General features: G+C 40.4%; 1 protein-coding gene across 8 annotated transcripts in view; it reads right to left on the reverse strand.

The window, feature by feature from the left end:
• Positions 1-19,868, reverse strand: part of LOC121727643 (calcium/calmodulin-dependent protein kinase kinase 1) — a 146,271-nt gene that overhangs the window by 5,233 nt on the left and 121,170 nt on the right. For all 8 annotated transcript variants that reach the window (XM_042115583.1, XM_042115586.1, XM_042115587.1 and 5 more), the window contains exons 3-8: positions 14,783-14,884; positions 13,984-14,170; positions 12,225-12,278; positions 11,223-11,417; positions 10,306-10,453; positions 654-844 (exon numbers count right to left, since the gene is read on the reverse strand). In XM_042115583.1, the coding sequence (XP_041971517.1) occupies positions 654-844; positions 10,306-10,453; positions 11,223-11,417; positions 12,225-12,278; positions 13,984-14,170; positions 14,783-14,884 (877 nt within the window). The remainder of the gene's footprint in view (positions 1-653; positions 845-10,305; positions 10,454-11,222; positions 11,418-12,224; positions 12,279-13,983; positions 14,171-14,782; positions 14,885-19,868) is intronic.

Raw genomic sequence — 19,868 nt, forward strand, 5'->3', positions numbered from 1 at the left:
ATAATTGGGTATTATGGTGAAAAATCTAAGAAATCCTTTTTTGTACTGCATTCACTTCACCATATCTCTCAGTAACATTTTAACTTCAACACTGCTGCATATATTATGGCTTAAGCAGTCTTGAATGCTGCAAGTTGACGTTGAATTAAATTGTTGCTGTTGAATTAAATAGACAGCATATTATATGCGCTTCGCTTTACTATGAAAAATAACACAACTGCTAGTGTTCATGATATAATTGATAAAGCTTAAAGCTTCCGTCCCTATTCATCTCATCGCTAGTGTTTTTTTTTTTATGAAATAAGGGGGCAAACGAGCAAACAGGTCACCTGATGGAAAGCAACTTCCGTCGCCCATGGACACTCGCAGCATCAGAAGAGCTGCAGGTGCGTTGCCGGCCTTTTAAGAGGGAATAGGGTCGTAGGGGAGGGTAGGGATGGGAAGGGAATGAAATAGGGGAGAGTAGGGAAGGGAATACGGTAGGGGATTGGGCCTCCGGTAAACTCACTCACTCGGCGAAACACAGCGCAAGCGCTGTTTCACGCCTGTTTTCTGTGAGAACGTGGTATTTCTCCGGTCGAGCCGGCCCATTCGTGCCGAAGCATGGCTCTCCCACGTGTGCCCTAAAGATCTTCTTTCTCTCTCTATCTCACCTCTCCCAAATACGTGTCAGCGGAGACAGCAGCCTCAGGGGCGCGGAATGCTGGCGTGCCCACCGCCCCCGCCAGCCGCACCTCCCCCGCCAGCTCCCCGCTGGCGCCCAGGTCAGCCAGCTGCACCCGGCCGTCACCCAGCAGCAGGTTCGCTGGCTTGATGTCCCGGTGGGCGATGCGCTGGTAGTGCACTGTGGAGGAGACGGAAGACATGAGTGGCAGAGTGTTCAGGTGACCATGTCAGGACTTGGGAACATATAGGGTCAATTCAGAACGCTACGCGACGCGTATGTCGCATATATGCATTTCTAAAGTACTGAATTGACAGATTTAAATTGCGTGAGACGGCTTGCAAATCTGTCAAATCCATACAACTTTAGAAATGCATCTACGCGTCGCACTGTGGTCTGTATTGACCCTTATCTAGACGTAAAGTAAGAAGGAACGCATATTTGATGAAGTTTATTAGGCATACAAAAAGGTTAACGAGCAGGAAGATCACCTGATGGAAAACTTTTGCCGATGGTCGTAGACATTCACTTTGAACATACACATACCTAATGGTAAGAATTACACAGGAGCCAAGAAGAATTGCCAGGATTGGAAATTAAATTTGAATGCATAAAAATGCAATATTATATTATGCTCCTGTATGAGTTTCCGAGTAACTCGCATTATGAGCCAACGTGAAGCCACCTTAGAAAGTAGACTGTACGTTCTATCTAGGTATATATCAAGTACAGGCATCAGAAATCAGTATGCTAAAAGCATTAAGGGTATAAAATAAAAATAGAAAATGTTACTACTTACTATATTATTATTTTCCACTACCCTTACTTGTTAATTTAACGATAAGTAATCTTTCGGCGTAAAATCATGTTGCCCTTCGTGACTGGAGGTAAAACACTAAACAGTAATTTTCTATATTTTATAATCCATTATTCCACGTCCTTCGAGGCCCTTAACCTTTCCCATCGATTGCCAGGGCCGTACCTTTGACTTATGAAATGTGATATTTGACGGCAAGGGTAGGGTACGAAATGTGGGCTATTTCTAATAATAGGCCCAAGTTTGCGACCGGGAAATAGATACATTTGTATGAAACGTCTTAGGCTAGGACTATCCGTTTGTGTGTTCACAGGGCGACAAATCACGTCGTATCCTCACGGTTAAAATCCTTTACAATCAGACATTATGATACACCAAAATAATGTTAGTGACTAGATGTTCTGTGAGAACGTGGTATTTATCCGGTCCGTGGTATATATGTCGAGCCGGCCCATTCGTGCCGAAGCATGGCTCTCCCACGTATAAATACGAATAGTAATAATCACCCCCTATAAGTCACTCGCGAGTCGCGACGTCTAATCTCTTCTAGAGTTGCAACTTGCAGGGGATTTGAAGGAACAAGAATGCATCTTGATGTATTCTTGTTCCTTCAAATCCCCGTTAGGCCATCAGTTTGAGGGAAAACCCACTCGGCAAAAAGCGTAAGCTGTTTTTCACTGGTTTCGTCTATGATTGTGGTATGACTCCGTTCGAGTAGCCTGCCCGAAGTGTAGCCCACGTTTCAAGTATAAAAACAATATTATTTCTTCTGCCTCAACGAATATAAAAAAATAATACATAATAAAACTTTCGTATCGCTTCTTTCCTTCTTCGGTAACAATATCCAAGTTTTCTCTCCTAAACTTTTCCACTTTTGTAATTGAAGAAAGTAGAAACGAATGTTGGCCGGGCCCCCTTTAATTACTTAGCGGAGAACGTGAGTGTGAGATCGCGCCGGCTTTTTGTTCGCTGCAGGGTCGAGGCAGACGAGCGATTGAAAGTGGGACTTAGAATAAATGCATTATTTCCCAATTCCCAGTTCTACCAATGCTCAACTGTCATGGCTTTTCTACATTGCTACAACACGTTGAGATCGAATAGCATGACACGAATTTTGATATTTAAACTCCACTCGGGCTAACTTGTCGCCAGCGGTCATTGACCTCCTGTCAAAAACCTGCCACTTATGGAAAGTGGCGATTAACCGCGATTGACAATAAAATGTCAGATATTGATAAATGGTGGTTTTATATGGAAAATGACAAGTTTTTGACAGGGAGTCAATGACCGCTAGCGACAAGTTAGCCCGAGTGGAGTATAATCTTTTTGTGATTGCCACAACGGGTTGTGCGCGTTTTCAGAGCTATAACACGAATTTCACCATGTGGACGATTTACTGTGACTACACCGCGAGTGAAGTTATTCAAACGAATGAATTACTTATATAAATGTTTATTTAACTAAATATTAACTCTATTTTACAATATTTATTAACTGGGAACTGAGCGTTTTTGATCGTTGAGCGTAACTCAAGCTTAGTATCTCGAGACCGATGGAACCGTTATTGAAGTGACAACTTCTTTAGCGGCCTTGTGCACATCACCAAAGAAAGTGTGAAATGTGTTGGACACCGGACACGTGAAATAAAAATTTCTAAGATAGACATATCTCCCTCACTTTATACTGCGCATTGAAATTAATGTTTATTCAACTTGTCGCTTCTGCTGGCATTCTCAGAGTAAAACCGGTTTATAAAAATTTCCTTATTTTTTGTGATAAACAAAATTCAGAAAGCAACAAATGTGGCCAGTTTGCGCCGGGCAGGAGTCCCGCGCCGCGCTTTTGTTCGCAACAGTACAATAATATACTGTTACATAATACAGTGATACAATAGTATCAAATTAAAACAATGCATTATGCAGATGTGCATTGTATTTACTTGTTTATATTCAATGTTTAAATCTTTTATGATAATATTTTTACACCTAGTAGTGTTCTTTTTTTCACGTGAGCTTATGTAAAATTGTAACATATTATTGTATCAAGATTTCTTGGTTAAACAACTAAGTATAACAATACAACTTTTTCAGCTGCTACTGTGACAGTAAATTCTATAGTCTATACAATGAACACATACACACCCCACTACTATCTCATTGTTTTGTTACATAATTATAGTTTACGACTTGTTTATTTACGGCCGTTCCCAATATTTGATCTATCTCTGGTTTTGCCCTACTAGAGATAGGAATAGCTCACAATTGACATAAAATATATGTCTCTAATGTCTAATCTGAGCTATTCCTATCTCTAGTAGGGCAAAACCAGAGATAGATCAAATATTTAGACGAAGTTGTCTCTTGTTTTTATTGACACACTCAGTTCCGAATGTTTTTAGACGTCCACTCTGTCAAGGTCAACCCTTATTCGTGCCCTGTTGTTTCGGCGAAGCAATTATCGTGTACCCCAGGGGGTGGGGGCTCGGGGTGGGGGATAATTCCGGACAATTGGGTCACCCCCGTCACTGTCCGGGACGGACAGATTGGCCGTAAGGGTCACTTCAAACTAACGTAGAAGAAGCGAAATTTTGAAAACCTTGGGTAGGTCAGAAACATAACTCTTCTTTTAAGAAGAGACCAGTGACCGTCGGGACTGGCGTGAGATCAGACACAGGACTGATATTCTCATGCCCAAACGACCCTTGTATTATATTTTTTGTTTTTTTAAATGAAATAAGGGGGCAAACGAGCAAACAGCATCAGAAGAGCTGCAGGTGCGTTGCCGGCCTTTTAAGAGGGAATAGGGCAATAGCGGAGGGTAGAGATGGGATGGGAATAGGGGAGGATAGGGAAGGGAATAGGGTAGGGGATTGGGCCTCCGGTAAACTGACTCACTCGGTGAAACACAGCGCTAGCGCTGTTTCACGCCGGTTTTCTGTGAGAACGTGGTATTTCTCCGGTCGAGCCGGCCCATTCATGCCGAAGCATGGCTCTCCCACGTATAAATCCATCCGGGTGATCGGCTTAACCAAACTTTGAGATTAAATTAATATTTTTCTAATGCGAAATTGAACCTTCGAGTCAGGATCTACGCCCTAAGCCCCTGGCCCACGAAGCCTTCGATTTGCCAAATAGGTTCTAATGGATAATCAGCGACGATTATGTTTTCTGTATTTTCACTTGTTATAGGATATTGTGTTGTGTGATTGTCAAAAGAAACCCATTCTTAGCTCGTCTATATCAGTGCCAAAATATTTTTTATGAGAGTAGGCCACATTATTTCCGCCGCTGTCGCTAGGCCGTGGCCTATAACGGCCTAACATTTTAAACTTTCGCGTTGCATTATAATTAAACTTTTTAATCGGGACTTAACGCGACTTATTTAAGTAGTAATGCTACTACGAATACATACATGTATGTATTCGTAGTAGCATTACTACTTAAATAAGTCGCGTTAAGTCCCGATTAAAAAGTTTAATATAACGGCCTATTTATAAATCCGGGGCTGGTCTTATGTTTTCTAAGTTTGTCTCTAAGGATGCTTTGACCCTAAGACGTTATATGTATAGGGACAGTGGGATGGGACGCGGATAAGCTGCCAGTGGAATATAACACGCGAACACGGGGTTTTGACAGCAGGATTTGTAATGGACAAGTGTACGTTTGTTATGCGTAAGTCGTAACACTTGGGTTTATACGACAATGTAAAAAATCAGTAAAAAGGTTTATTTTTATGAAATTAAAAGGTTTTTGATTTATTTTCATATTTCAGTTGATATGATGACAGTTAAAGGTGTACGTATTATGACGTATATAAAATACTTGCTAGATCTCGTTCAAACCAATTTTCGTTGGTAGTTTTTATAGTATACATATATAGTACATTGTACATCATACTATATTATTTATCATGCTACTTTAGAAGTTAGAGGGGGACCCCCCCCCCCTAAATTTGCAAAAAATGATATTAGAAACCTCAATAATATGATTTTTGAAGACACGCATAGGTGAGATATTTTTTTTTGTTTCAGTTGTACCTATAAGGAATTGGGGACCAGTAAAATTTTTCATATTTTTTTCATTTTTGTATTAAAATCTTAATACGGTTCACAGACTACACTTACTTAATAAAAATAAATAATAATTAACAAGTTTCAATAATTAACTTAACAAGTTTTATTAGTATAGCGCTTATAGTTTCGGAGAAAAGTGGCTGTGACATACGGACGGACAGACAGACAGACAGACATAACGAATCTATAAGGGTTTCGGTTTTTGCCATTTGGATACGGAACCCTAAGAATGCTCTCAGTATTTAGGCAGCAGATAGCAAATAAAATATTATGTAGACATAATATATCGGGCTACTTTACAGCGGCCGTGGTCACGGGTGGACTGAGGTGACCTGAGGCGTCCAATTCATTGAAGTTCAACTGGCCGAAGATGTTTGTAGCAATTACCCGACTGTCCCCAAAGAAGGTTTATGTGCTTCAAGTGTGCTTCGCTAATCTCTCAGTCTGTATTCTGTCCAGCCCAAAAAACGTATCCCATTTGAGCTGAAGAGTTGGACGTATCATAAGAATCGTCTTGGTCAGGGGTCACGTCTTTTTTTTCGTTGTTTTTTTTTTCAATGAAACGTTAAGCAGTTTCTTTAGTATCTTTTCCTTAAAGATTGTACCAAACAACTTGATCTACATAAACGTTTAAAAGTGTTCTGACAGCGCTCGTTATCGCCGCAGGGATCGAATCTACGACCTCAGACAAGAATATTTAGCGCATAACCGCGGCGCCGATAATATTTTATGAGCTACGACAGCTAAACTAGCGATACCACTAGGGCTTCACGCTAAAAATAAAGTTTTTATACGAAAAATCAGAAAAGGTCTACTTAGAAAACAAAATATTTTACAAAATATAAAATCTGGTAACCATCCAAACTGCATTTTATGATATAAATACGCTAGTCATAAAATATTCCTTATTCTCTTTATTATATTAAGGAAATAATCATTATTTACAACTAAGCGAGACGAGACGAGACGAAACCGAGTCTTGAACGAGACTCAATTTTTTGAGGATTGACGAGACCGAGACGAGATTTTTGTTACTCTCGCTTACTCTCATGGAATCACGACTCTCGAACAACGTGATTTTTTCTATATTATGGCTATAAAATGAGCTAAATATTTTTTTTGTAATATAAAATAATATTAATTTAAGCATGCTAGGTATAACGAGTACAATTGAATTCTGTCGGGACATAATATTGCGTTTTGTCCGCAAACCGCAAATCTGATAAGGCCCTGAATTACTTAAAATTTTGTATAGAGCCGCTGATTTTAAAATGAAACTAATGTCCTACGTTCAACAATCTTTTTGTCAGCTGTTATCGAGACTTGGCTAGAGCAGTGTCATGCCCCTAGATTTCCTAAAAATATTAAGGCCTAGTGCGATAACGCCTCTACTATGTAATCTGTGACCACAAAGTGTGTCGCTAGCGGGAGGTTATCACTCATCACTATGTTCACTATGTTATTCATAATCTGATATGTTGATATATTAATAACTAGATGACGGCCGCAACTCCGTTGCGCCAAAATGCGTTTATCGCGCGGGAATCGTACATTTTTCTGAGATTAAAAGTATCCTTTGTCCTTTCCCGGGACTCAAAGTATCTCCATGCCAAATTTCAGCAAAATCGGTTCAGCGGTGAAGCGGTAACAGACAGACAGATAGACGGACAGACAGACACACTTTCGCATTTATAATATTAGTATGGATACCTTTAATAATAACATCTATCGTTCTAATAAGCGCACTGCCTAGTAAGCAAATAAGTATTATGCAATTACCATGGCGTATAGCGCATATTACGATAGCGATTGAGACTTATATGATTATGCCTGGCTGCGTAATTTTACAAGAAAGCAAGCATTTTAAAGCAAGGCAAGAAATTCGCAAGTGTCCAAACGGACACTTGCGAATTTCTCGCCCTAGTGCTTTTCATCGGAAATTGTAGGCAACAGTTAAAAAAAGTATTTTGAAATCTTTATGTAAAAGACAACCTCCGCAGCTCAGTTGCGTTGACATTTTGTTAAAACCGTGCATTTTTCCGCTACAAAAACTATCCTATGTTCTAGACTCTCAAAGTATATCCACACTAAACTACGTCGAAATCGGTTCAGCAGTTTCAGCATGAAAAGGTAATTCAGACACGGTTTCGCATTTATAACATTGGGATGGATACAGAGAAATAAATTTTATTTTCAATTCGATTCAAATTTAATTTGATAATTTATTATGCTTTAGAGGTTCTACTAATATCAAATGAAGTAAGTATATGCGGTTATACATATAATACAATATGTAATATGTGGGCGTACCGTTCCCATAACATATATGTTATTACATACACGCTCATTAATTTTCAGCCATTCATGTTGTAAACTGGAGGTTTTAATATAATTATTAATTTTCATTAACGACGTGTGAACTCAATAGTACCAGTAATAAAATTGTCTAGTAGAAACACAATGATAATATGTTTTAAAAATGTAGATTTCTCATATAATTGTACATTTGCGTGTAAAAATTATATTTTTCAGCAGAGTTTTTAATTGTAAAAATCTTACTACTTGTTAATTTATACACTATTAGTACAATCTTTATTGTTTTACTTCTTTCTTCTTTCTCTCCTACGCCGCGCCGGCATAGTATCCGTGTCTTTCTTTTCGGCGAACAAGTTTTTTTACTTAAACGTTAAAAGTTTTTTGCGTCTTATTTTTTTTAGTTATGACTGAATTTAATTTTAACAACAATTTCCAACCTAACCGAGTTAACGTCGTTATACTTCTTAAAACATGAAGTCCAAGAATTGTTTCAATTTAGCAAAGCTATATAAAATCCTATTAAGTTTCGAAAGCGCGAAGCCAGCAAAGTCCACTTTAAGTTTATATTGTAGCAATAAAATTGAGGAAATTATATTTTGGCATTATAAATAAACGACCTCTGGCGAGTAGAGAGTCTTTACAGAACCTCTGAATTTCCCCTGACGAGTATTATTTCATATTTGCAATGCTGGTTTTTGTGATAGCTTTTTGTGCACTTTTTGGGATGGGTAAAATATAATAAGATTGATTCAGTTCTGCTGATGCTTCAGTATGTAACACAACTAGACAGCGGACCTGGGACCCCCTTAATTATTTCATTTATTTAAATTTTATTATGAATTATTAAGGTACAAATAAAACTGAGTATTTCGTGAATATTTCAAGTGCCTATGTATTGCCATCAAAAAATCGAACAAAAAAAAACATGTTTTTTTGCCCCCCCCCCCTTTAATATTTAATTTATTTTGTTTTTCGGCAACAGATATACACATTACACAATCTGTGAAAATTTCAGAAGTCTAAGCTACTCAAGAACCACTTTAGTTAGACTTCAGCAGCCTGGCGACACACAGACAGACGCCAGGCATCGAAGTCTTAGTAATAGGTACCTGTTTCTATCATTTGAGTACGGAACCCTAAAAAGGTAATAAGGAGAACACAGTTTAACATTTATAATATTAGCATAGATATTTTTCAAAGCAATTAATATTGAAGCTATCAAGTGTACTTAGCGCTAAGCGGCCATTAAATAACGATTAACTTAACAGCTACAAGGAAATTACCTATTAATAGCAGGAGATTAGTTTGGAATTTAATTGCGAAAGCTAGAGCATATTTTTTAAATAGCGCAGGTAAGTGCTTCTCAAAGGGGGAAAACTTAGCCTGTATTGAGATCTATTCTATTCTAAAGTTATAAATGCGAAAGTCCCTATGTCTGACTGTTACATCCTCACGCCCAAAACGCTGAACAGATTTTACTGAAATTTTATATAGAGTACTTTGAATAACGGGAAAGGACATTGGATAATTTTTATCACAGTAAAATGTACGGTGCCCGTGTGATTAACGAGTTTTGGCGCATGGAGATTTTTAGTTCACATACTACCACATAATATAATAACGTAATAGCCTAAGCCCTAAGGAGAAGGGAGGAATAATACCAAATGTGACAATACACATTAAAGTTATTGAAACAACGTAGCTGCCAACGGATTTAGGCCGGCAACGCACCTGCAGCTCTTCTAATGTTGTCCATGGGCGACGGTAGTCGCTTTCCATCAGGTGACCCGTTTGATCGTTAGCCTTCTTATTTTATAAAAGAAACTTGAGAGGTGTCATGGTACACTCGGATGGAACGAAGTTGCTTTCTATGAGAGAGAGACAGACAGACAGACAGAAAAATACGCGCACGTCGCACGGCGTACAACTATAGCAATAATTAGTGTCGTTACAACTTTTAGTCTTAAGTTTTTTCGTCTATCCCCCTTACGCAACGCACGATAAGGAACTTCGTTCCAAAAAAACATCATTCAGCCAAGACTTTTTCGTTATCGCTTCGTTATAGAATCGCCGATCAAAACGTATGGAATTGACATAAGCGTTCTTTAATATATTATGACGTTGACGTTATTTATTTATTTCAGAGGCACATCAACAACATAAACACAATCAGTACAATCAGTTACAATATTCAGACTAGGGCTATGCGCTTATGTCAATTACAGATATGCACAACATTATTAACACAATTCAATGTAAACAGTCAGTACAATAATATTCTATAATAATAAAAAATCAATTAATTAATTAACGACGTTCGACTCGTCAATTCCATAATATATTTTAATAGGCGATTCTATAAAGTAGCGATAAAGAAAAGATCTTAGCTCACCCCTTGTTTTGCTGTACAACACAACTCGACCAGATCATACTCACGGTACTCGACCCCGAGCAGCGCGTCCCGGAAATAGGTCCTGGCGCAGTCCTCAGGCAGGGGGCGGTCGGTGGGCACGTCCACCACGGGCCCCCCCTCCAGCAGCGCGAACACCAGGTACAGCTGGTCCTCCGCCGGGTCGTCCAGCACCTGAATACCACAGAAATTACTTTCGACGACCTCAGCACATGTGTGGGAATGCATGCTGCATGCCATAGCTATGTGTGGGCTCCCACACGCAGCTATGTGTAAGAGCCCACACATAGCTGCGATTCTGCATCGCATCGCAAATATCTGCGACAAAACTCATATTAAAATTGACATTACGATGCGATGCGATGCGAATTCGCAGTTTTGTCTGGGAATTCTGCTATGATACATGATATTCGATCTTTTCGTGTGGCGTAGAATGTATGTCGCTAGCAAAAAGTTGAATCGTACATGAGGGTAGAGTCAGCAGTGACTGCTTTACCCATTGTGAGGCCCTGGGTGGCAGGTCTTTGCGAAGCAGGCCCCTGCAGCGCGAGGCCCCGGGCGACTGAGAGACAGGTACAATTTTCAGGTTGCTTTTGAGACAAATGACTTTACCAGATTAAAATAAATTATGTGTTAGTGATCACGACTACGTTGAGTGCTGACGATGTGGATGATTATTTTTCGTTGTTTTAACACGAAAGTCCAATCTGCAACCTTCAAATTGAGAGCAAAGCCCAAACTGTGTGAAAGTGATCATTGAACCAGAGAGACGACCTCTTTTCAGTGACAACGCGTCATACTATCAGAGAAGTTGATTCCTAGGTTGATGGCGGACCTAAGTAATTTGGTCGCGTTAAGTCAAACCCGGCCTGGGTTTGACATTCAACATTGAATTGATATAAGCCGACTAAATGACGTGGGCCTATAAACAGCTACAACTAACCTCCACGAGCTTAACGACGTTGGGATGATCCAGCTTCTTGAGCACGGCGATCTCGCGGTACACTCGCTGCAGGGGATCCGCAGTCGGCTGCGGTGCGTTTGTCGCTGCGGTCTGCGTCCCGGGCCGGCGCGGTGGCGTCTTCCCGAACAGACCCGCGCGCCGCATTAGCTTGCGTTTTGAGAGAATCTTCATCGCCTGGATGGATAAGGAAGTACTATAATTATTATCAGATACAAAAGGCCCATTTACATTTCGACAGGCTGTAACAAAACTAAGTGATAATACTTAGATCCCTATAGAGTTCGCTGTGAAAGTAGCAGCGCTGAAAAAGCAATTTTTTCCACTCTTGTGTGGGCAAGCACCCTAGCGTCACGAGTTTTCCCATACAGAAGTAAAAAAAAGGTATTTTTATAATGACGAATATATTCAGCTAATGAGAAAATCTTTCCACTGCCGCTCGGTGTAATAATAAAATTTCTATACGCTTAGGCGCTTAAAAAACCAGTGTAATTATTAATTAAACATAGCAGATAAAATCCATAATTTCAAGATTAATTTTAAGAGATTTTGTAGAGAACAATTAAGGTAATACACGGGACAACTTGTCGTTTCGATCGATCGTCAAGAAAATCGTCCAATCGATCTTTTGAACGTAAAATCGTTTGCGATATTGCTACACACGTACAATTTGTCGTTCGATTTTAACATCGAGGAGATAAATCGTTACGATAATTGTTCCGTGTATGGCCACCTTTAGGTCCCGTAGAGTTTCTTACGCCGGTTTTTCTCGTCGGGTTAGGTCCCAACCGGTGGTCGACCTCATGTAGACGTTCTAAAAGTGTTAATTTTTAACCAATTTAGAATAATTATTTTTCGTTTGATTTAATTTTCATTTCATTTCAGAATCTAACACTTGCAGGTATAGAGCAAAAATATACTAAGTGGTTTGTCCTTTAGTTCTATAAAAATATTCAGGAATAGGATCTTCATGCGATAACTTACATAATGTGTGTCGTCCTCTTCGCTATACGCTAACTTCACTATACCGTATGAACCCTGAAATACAAACAAATAAAGTTAGCACACAACCCCTCTTTTGTTTGCTTAGAAGTCGATTGAACGCTGAAAGTGATGTTATTGCGTGTTGTAATCAAAGAATTCTATTTAATTAAAATATAGAAGTCTTTGGTTTTAATTTCTAAGAGACGTATAGGTGTTATAGATGTGTAATTGTTTATACAGTATGTGTGTTGTTAGATTACGTTGGGTGTGTGTGTGATCACAAGTTGTCAGTGTGTGCAGTGTAAACAGAACTAACGGCCGACTCAGAAGAGATCTCGATACGTTTGACATAGTATGTTATATCGGCCGTCGCGCGCCGTACTATCAATGCGACTCAGCATTGTTAAACATGTTGAACTCGCGTATATTCGCTCGTACTTTGCTTGAAGTCGAGGTATTCGGTACTCCTTAGTTCTGTCTACTCTGGTGCGTGTGTTCGCGGGCTTATTTCGGAGCTAATTTTCGATTTTCGTGATTAATGACAACTTGATTACGTCAAATTAATTACGTCGATAATGGAGTTCTATAAGTCCGCCGTGAGAGCCAAGCGCGAGTCGGCAAATTAATAAAATTTACTGTTCTGACACGCAATTAATTATTAATTTAAAATTGAATTAGGTAAATTAGGCAACTTTGTGAAGTCTTTTTAATTTAAAAGCGAGCAAACCGGACTAAAAATGTAGACGAAAAGCTAAACAACTTATGTTATAGTATAAGGTGCGTAATGGTCGCTCTATGTGAATCGCCGAATGTGCATTGATCTATAGTAAATCTGAATAATATTTTTACGTACTAGGGTTCGAAGGAATTGGAGAGAAAGACCTGCTGACTCTCTTGAAGACTTTATTAACACTGCACTAAACACTAGGTCCAATCACTAAGCACTATCACTGTCCTAGGTCGTAGCCAAGTCGCAGGTTTCACTGTTGTCACTCCGAAATCGCCTTGATGATAGCTCGAAACGAACTGAATTGCCGGACCGTCTACCTGCGGCTTTTTATATGGCGAGACGAATTCCAGAAAGTTCCCGATTCACGTAAACAAGTAAACAAGTATGGGAACCTTCTAGGAGGCTCGAGCATGTACCACCTGGCGCCATCTAGTTTCGAGTAGGGGATTTATGTGTATTGTGTCCCCTGATCAGTTTCGCTGGTTTGCCGCTAGATGGCACCATATGTCCGTATACCGTGTACCGTAACAATATAAAAATTCAGTCAGTACTCAGTACTGACTACGCTTCGTGTCGCGACTCGCGTAGTTCTGCTGCTGCGTACCATCGCACCATTGCCAAAGAAAAAGAAGACAGGATAAGGTGAAATTGCTTTCACCTTATCCTGTCTTCTTTTTCTTTAAGGAATATACTCTTAATAAATAATTTTAAGGAGAGGTTTTAATTGTGAAAACTTTACTATTTGTTAATGTATAAAAATATTTTGTTAGCTAACACCTTTTTAGCTTCTTGATTGTTTTACTTCTTTCTTCTTCTGTCTCTCCTATACCTCGCCGTAGTAATCCCCGTTTCTTCCTATCGCGCGGCGAACAACGCGGTTCAGACCAGCGCGTTTTTAACCACTCGCAGTTTATTATAAAGGCGTTGTATTACATCGTTCACAGTTTCACACGTAACCGCTGGGTTTCTGTAAGGGAACCGCGCGGTTCCCGCTGTGTCTGACAAACACTTAAGGTGAATATAGCTCACCTGTCCTATAGGCTCCAGCAGGCGGTACTGGTTGAGCTGCACGTATCCAGCCGCCTGCGCCAGCGACACGCGGCGAGACTCGCGCGTGCGCCGCGCGCGGGGGGACCCGCCCTCCGCCGAGCGGGCCGCACGCAGCGGGCCGCGTTCCCCGCGCTCCGGCTCCGACCGGACCACCGGGAATGATACCCTGAGGATGGCAGGGATTAGTTGGTTAAACTAATCTCATATACGTAATGGCTGCTGTACACAGTACACACTTGTCGAGACATCCCGAAATAGGGCGCTCTCGTCCTCGTGTCGTTGGGTCTCGCGAGGAAAACCAGAGCAAGCATGTACGGCTCGGCATGTAGAGGCTCTCGTCGAGTGTGAACAGCCGCCATTAGGTTCGAGAGAAGGCTTATACTTTTATAATAGAGAAAAAGACCAGTTCTCGGTTTCTGTTGTTTTTCTATTCAAATATATTTTTGATTGGTAAATATTTCAACGTTTACCAATCAAAAACGCTAGTGAAAAGATAAACTTGAGTAAAACAACGAAAACTGGCATTAAGTGATCTTGTCACGTTCGTATTACAATGTTAGAGAGCTGTGTAAAGCCGATATAATATAATTCGGCAACCACATATTCATGTTGTCGCACGGCATTACTACAAATGGCATGACAATGGCATTACTATAAATGGCATGACATTAGCCTTTCTCCGCGGGCTGAAGCCAGTGCTGTGCCGGTAAGCTAGCAAGTCTGCTCACATTCACTAACTATTCGTGTAAACGAAGCATTTCCACTGGCATGACAATACCTGTCCTCGGCGGGCTGGAGCCAGCGCTTGTTGTCGGCGCCCCTCTCCCCCACCGTTGCCTCCGCCGCCCCCAGCCCCCCCACAACGTCCACCGCCGAGTGTCTGCAACAATACACATTTTGTTAAAAATATGGAAATTGTTTAGAGTACGAGCCGAAAATACTAATATTTAAACATTTCTAATGGGAATGCTTTCACAGAAACAGATTCAACGGAGCACATTTTATGTAAGACATTGTTTAGTGACTGTAGTTTGATGGGATAGTGATATTATAAACAAACTAGCTGACCCCGCGAACTTCGTTTCGCTGTATTAAGAAAGTCAATATAATTCACTATTATCTATTAAACAAATGCATTTATCATTATAAAAAGTAGATAAAAACTTATTCTCAGGCCTAACGAATGTAAATACAAAATTTCATTAAAATCGGTTGACACGAGAATGTTATATATTAGAAAATATAAAACTACGTATTTACTATTTGCAGGTTGTAAAGTCTACGAACATGTTCGTAGCGCCCGCGTAGCGCTTCTACGGTGGCGTAGCCCCTCTACGAACATCTCTAAATAGGGATTTCAAAATCCATAGTAGTATTATAAATGAGAAAGTTATCTGTCCGTCTATCTGTCTGTTTTAGGGCGAAGCCAAACAAGCGTAATTTGTGAGTTGTGAGTCGCAGAATTTCGGTCCGGCAGAATTCTGCTGCATTCAGTTTCATACAAAAGGCCTTGATTCACACGAGCGTAATTTTGTGAGATGTGATTTGTATTAAAAGATATTTATATATTTACGTGAAAAGATGTTTGAATTTCTGCGGCTCACAACTCACAAATTACGCTCGTCTGGCTTCACCCTTAATCGCTTAACAGATTTTGATGAAATGTGGTTTTCAGACATTTCGAGAGACGGGAAACCTGAGGATACTTAGGGCCTCTTTCACCACCTTCGAGTAAAGTGTCGAGTAGACTACTCGCCAGTTAAAGTCACCCGTAACTACATGTATCAATTTCACGACCCTCAAGTAACGCTAATCATATGATTAAACTGTCAAGTAACTTACTTGCCACTTCGTCTGCCAATTAGCGAGTTTACTTGACGGTTAAAGTTTATCTCTTGTCAAATATGGATTTATATTTTGATTTAATTGATCACCAACTAGATCAATTGGACTATATTAAGTTGCAAAAAACATCAAGATTCGAGACCAAAGCCAATGACAAGTGACAGCGTCAGACGATTGACGTTGACGTCATTTTGAACGAATGTAGTGTACGATTTGTTATGTCATTCACTTAACCGGTAAGTAGTTAATCAGAGCTTCATTTTTGCTTGTGAAATTGACAAGTAGCTACTCAACACTTTACTTGGAGATGGTGAAAGAGGCCCTTACTGTACTACTACTGCTAAGTACCTGAAGGACTTGTGTTACGGGTACCAGACAACGGAAATATATTTAATGCTTTTATACTACACATATATTTAAGATTTTTATTATATGATACACATATTTAATACACATCCATGACCTTTGAAAACTTTGTGTTCCGTCGGCGGGATTCGAACCAACGACCGCCGGCTTGAGCTACCAACAGCCCATCAACTGAGCCGCAGAGGTTGTTAATATGAGTAAAGATTTTATTTTCAGATTATTCACGCCATCGCGGTAAGAGCGCTCGGCCGGAAAATGTATCGCAACTTTGTTTACGTCGTCGTGGAATGATTGATGGTGTAATATTACGTACGGTGACGAACATACACACTTTACGATCTTATTCCCATAATAATAGGGTTCAAAATAAGACTGGGTAATGGGTATCTTAGCTACTGTACTGCTAGGTATATCGTAGTACCATAGAGATAGGGGTAAAGAGTAGAGACAGCGTGACAGGTAAACAGTATCAAGCTTACATTGCATTAATGTACTATCAGAGAAGTTGATTGATGATTCATAGGCAGATGGCGGACCTACGTATTTTGGTAGCGTTATGTCAAACACAGCCAACAGATTACAACTTACATTGAATGAACACGGCCCAACCAGAGTAAACATAACTAACGAGTAGGCCGACTCAGAAGAGATCTTGAAATTTATACGTCTGGCATAGTATGTCATATCGGCCGGCGCCTCTCGAGTCTCGGGTGCTAGGGTGTTAGGGCCGGGACAAAAACACGACGCGACGTCGTGTCCTGTTTTTGTGTCCCGACCCTAATGTATAAATCACACGGTAAGAGAATATGACGGAAAAATGTTGACATCCTTCAAACTTTATTATGTGCGCCATACACGCTACGGTCTACCGGAGAGGTCAACTGTGCAGGTGTGCCTGTGCAGGTCCAAAACACTGCACAGGTCTATTCCCACAGACATTCCGATCTACGTGCGCAGACATACCTGCACAAGTGGACCTCTCCGGTAGACCGTAGCCATTAATATCCCAAGAGTTAGCGACAGTCAGACTATTGTCATTCTATAAAAGCTAAAAGTTTGCCTGTATATGACCCCCGTAGCAACTCTGGAGTTTCGATCGCTGTTACTTTAAGCCCGGCCGCACATTGTCTGATCAGAAACAGTTGAACGTCCGCGCTGTCTCTTACATTTTGTACTGAGCCGAGTGAGCTCGAACTCGCCGGAAGGATATTTCGGATAGTGTGCGGGGTGGCGGTCCGGCGAAATTCAACTGTTTCTGATCAGAATTCGGACAATGTGCGGCCGGGCTTAGAGATCCAGTTCTGACCTCGGATAAAGAGTGAAGCTCACTCAGTCTCTAGTCTCTACGATAAGTTGCCATATTATACAGTACAATCCCCATTATTAAAATATTTCTTCATAGATTTGGCTCTCTATAAAGCCAAATCTTTGTATGTGTACTCGTACTGGATCTATATTCAATACATACAAAGAATTTACAGACGAAGGATTTTTTATAATCATAATATTATAAATTATACAGGCTGTAACAAAACATTGTGATAATACTCTAGGGTGTTACTATAAATAATAAATAAATAAATAAATAATCATTTAATTCAGGCAATAGACCCATAAAATAACATAATTTAAGTTAAAAATAAAAGAAATAAATAAAATAAAATAAAAGTTAAAAAGTGATAAAATTAAAATACATCTAAAATGTTAAAAACTAAAATTATCACTTTTGGTTACTGCCACGATGCACCGAAAGCCAGTAGGCTGGGATCGAGTTTTCCGGGCACCCGGCACACACAGAAAGGATCTCATTGTTTGCAGAACGGATGCGAGACCAAAATGCTGCGACACGCGCCCTGATAATTGCGAAATAGTCCGGGATTCCGGCGTCGGCGAACATGCCCGAAGCACTACAGTACTTTGGCAGTCTCATCAGGGTACGGTATGCATTATTGTACTGAACTCTGATACTGCTTCTCGTGGCTTTGGAGCAGTTGAGCCAAAGCTGACACGTATAGAAGCATTGACAGTATGATCTAAAGAGCGTCAGCTTTGCCCCAACGCTACAGCGCGCAAAACGCCGTGCAAGCATGTTACACCGTACAGCCAGTGCCCGTCTTTCGCGTACTATATCCTCATTATCTGAGAGATCCTCGGTTAAGATGTGCCCCAGGTACCTGAATTGCTCGACCCTTTCTACCTCTTGTCCGTCTAAGCTAACCGATGGGACCCTCTGCGGGCCCTTTCCAGCCTGAAATACCATCATTTGCGTCTTAGCTACATTGTACTTAAGACCATGTCTTATAGCATAGTCCTCGCAAATGCTTAGCAACCGCCTTAGCCCCTTGATTGAGGGGCTCAGAAGCACCATATCGTCAGCATAACTTAGGTTGTTAACGGGCGTGGCACCTATGTGACAACCTATTCGAGTGCTCCTGAGCTCCTCAATCAGGTCGTTAACATACAGGCTAAATAGGTCCGGAGAGGTTAACCCCCCTTGGCGCACCCCACACTCTAATATAAAGTCATTAGAGGTTGCGTCGCCCCATTTTACAAAGTTAGTTTGGTTTTCGTACCAGTATCTCAACAGACTCACAGTTTTTGATGGAACATTTGACTTCAGCAGCTTTCGCCATAGTACAGTATAGTTTACCAGATCGAAAGCGCGACTAAGGTCTAAAAAGCAAGCATAGACGGATGTGTTACGTTTTTTGTAATATAAAACTGACTTAAGGGCAAAGATTGCCTAGTCAGTTGAGAGACCGGGACGAAAACCAAACTGCGCGTCATCAATTTTAGCACTCCTATTTACATTAGGGTAAATCAGCCTTTCTAAAATCTTCCCAATGATAGTTCCTAGTGATATAGGTCGATAATTTTTAGGGTTTGAAGGGTCATCTGTTCTGGTTTTCGGGATAGGAACCACCATAGTCCTCATTAAATTTTTCGGCAGGTAACCTATGTTGACGCAGATTGTAAAAAGATCTGTCAACATAGGGATTATCTTATCACTTGCGTATAGGACGTGTTCTAGGCTTAGTCCATCAAAACCTGGAGATTTGCCTTTTTTCATTTTAAAGATCACCTTAGCAACGTCGTCAGAATTGAAGCCAGAGAAACATTCTTCGTCATTTTTACTTTCACAGTGAACTCTATACAGAGGACTCATAGACATCCTAAAGTACTATCAATTTGTTTTGTTACACCCTGTGGATATTACGAAAGTCAAACTTTAAGAGGCGACTAACCCAAAAAATCAAACATCGTCCTTATCTCTTCACACTCACGCCCGTCCTTTATATGCCAGGTGAAAAAGCACGACGCGGAATCATCGTCAAGTTAGTTTTTTCTTAAGGCCCAGTAGTCTTTAAAATAAGTAGGTCGATGTCTGTCAGTACGAATATCGACGTTAAGGACATTAAAATAACATTACTCAGCATAACGTACTCAGTTGCTTTTACACTGAGTGTCTAAACACACGTCACGCCGAAGTTACGCGGCCGAAGTTCGGCATGATTACGTCAGCAATGTCAAACGCATACCAATATAACGCGACGTAACTTCGGCATGGTTTGTCATCGGAATACATTGCAGGCGTAATGATGACGAACTTCGGCCGTGTTTTTTCGGCCTAGTGTTTAGACACTGAGAAGATT

This window comes from Aricia agestis, chromosome 6 (genome assembly GCF_905147365.1).
Source record: "Aricia agestis chromosome 6, ilAriAges1.1, whole genome shotgun sequence".
Lineage (NCBI taxonomy): Eukaryota > Metazoa > Arthropoda > Insecta > Lepidoptera > Lycaenidae > Aricia > Aricia agestis.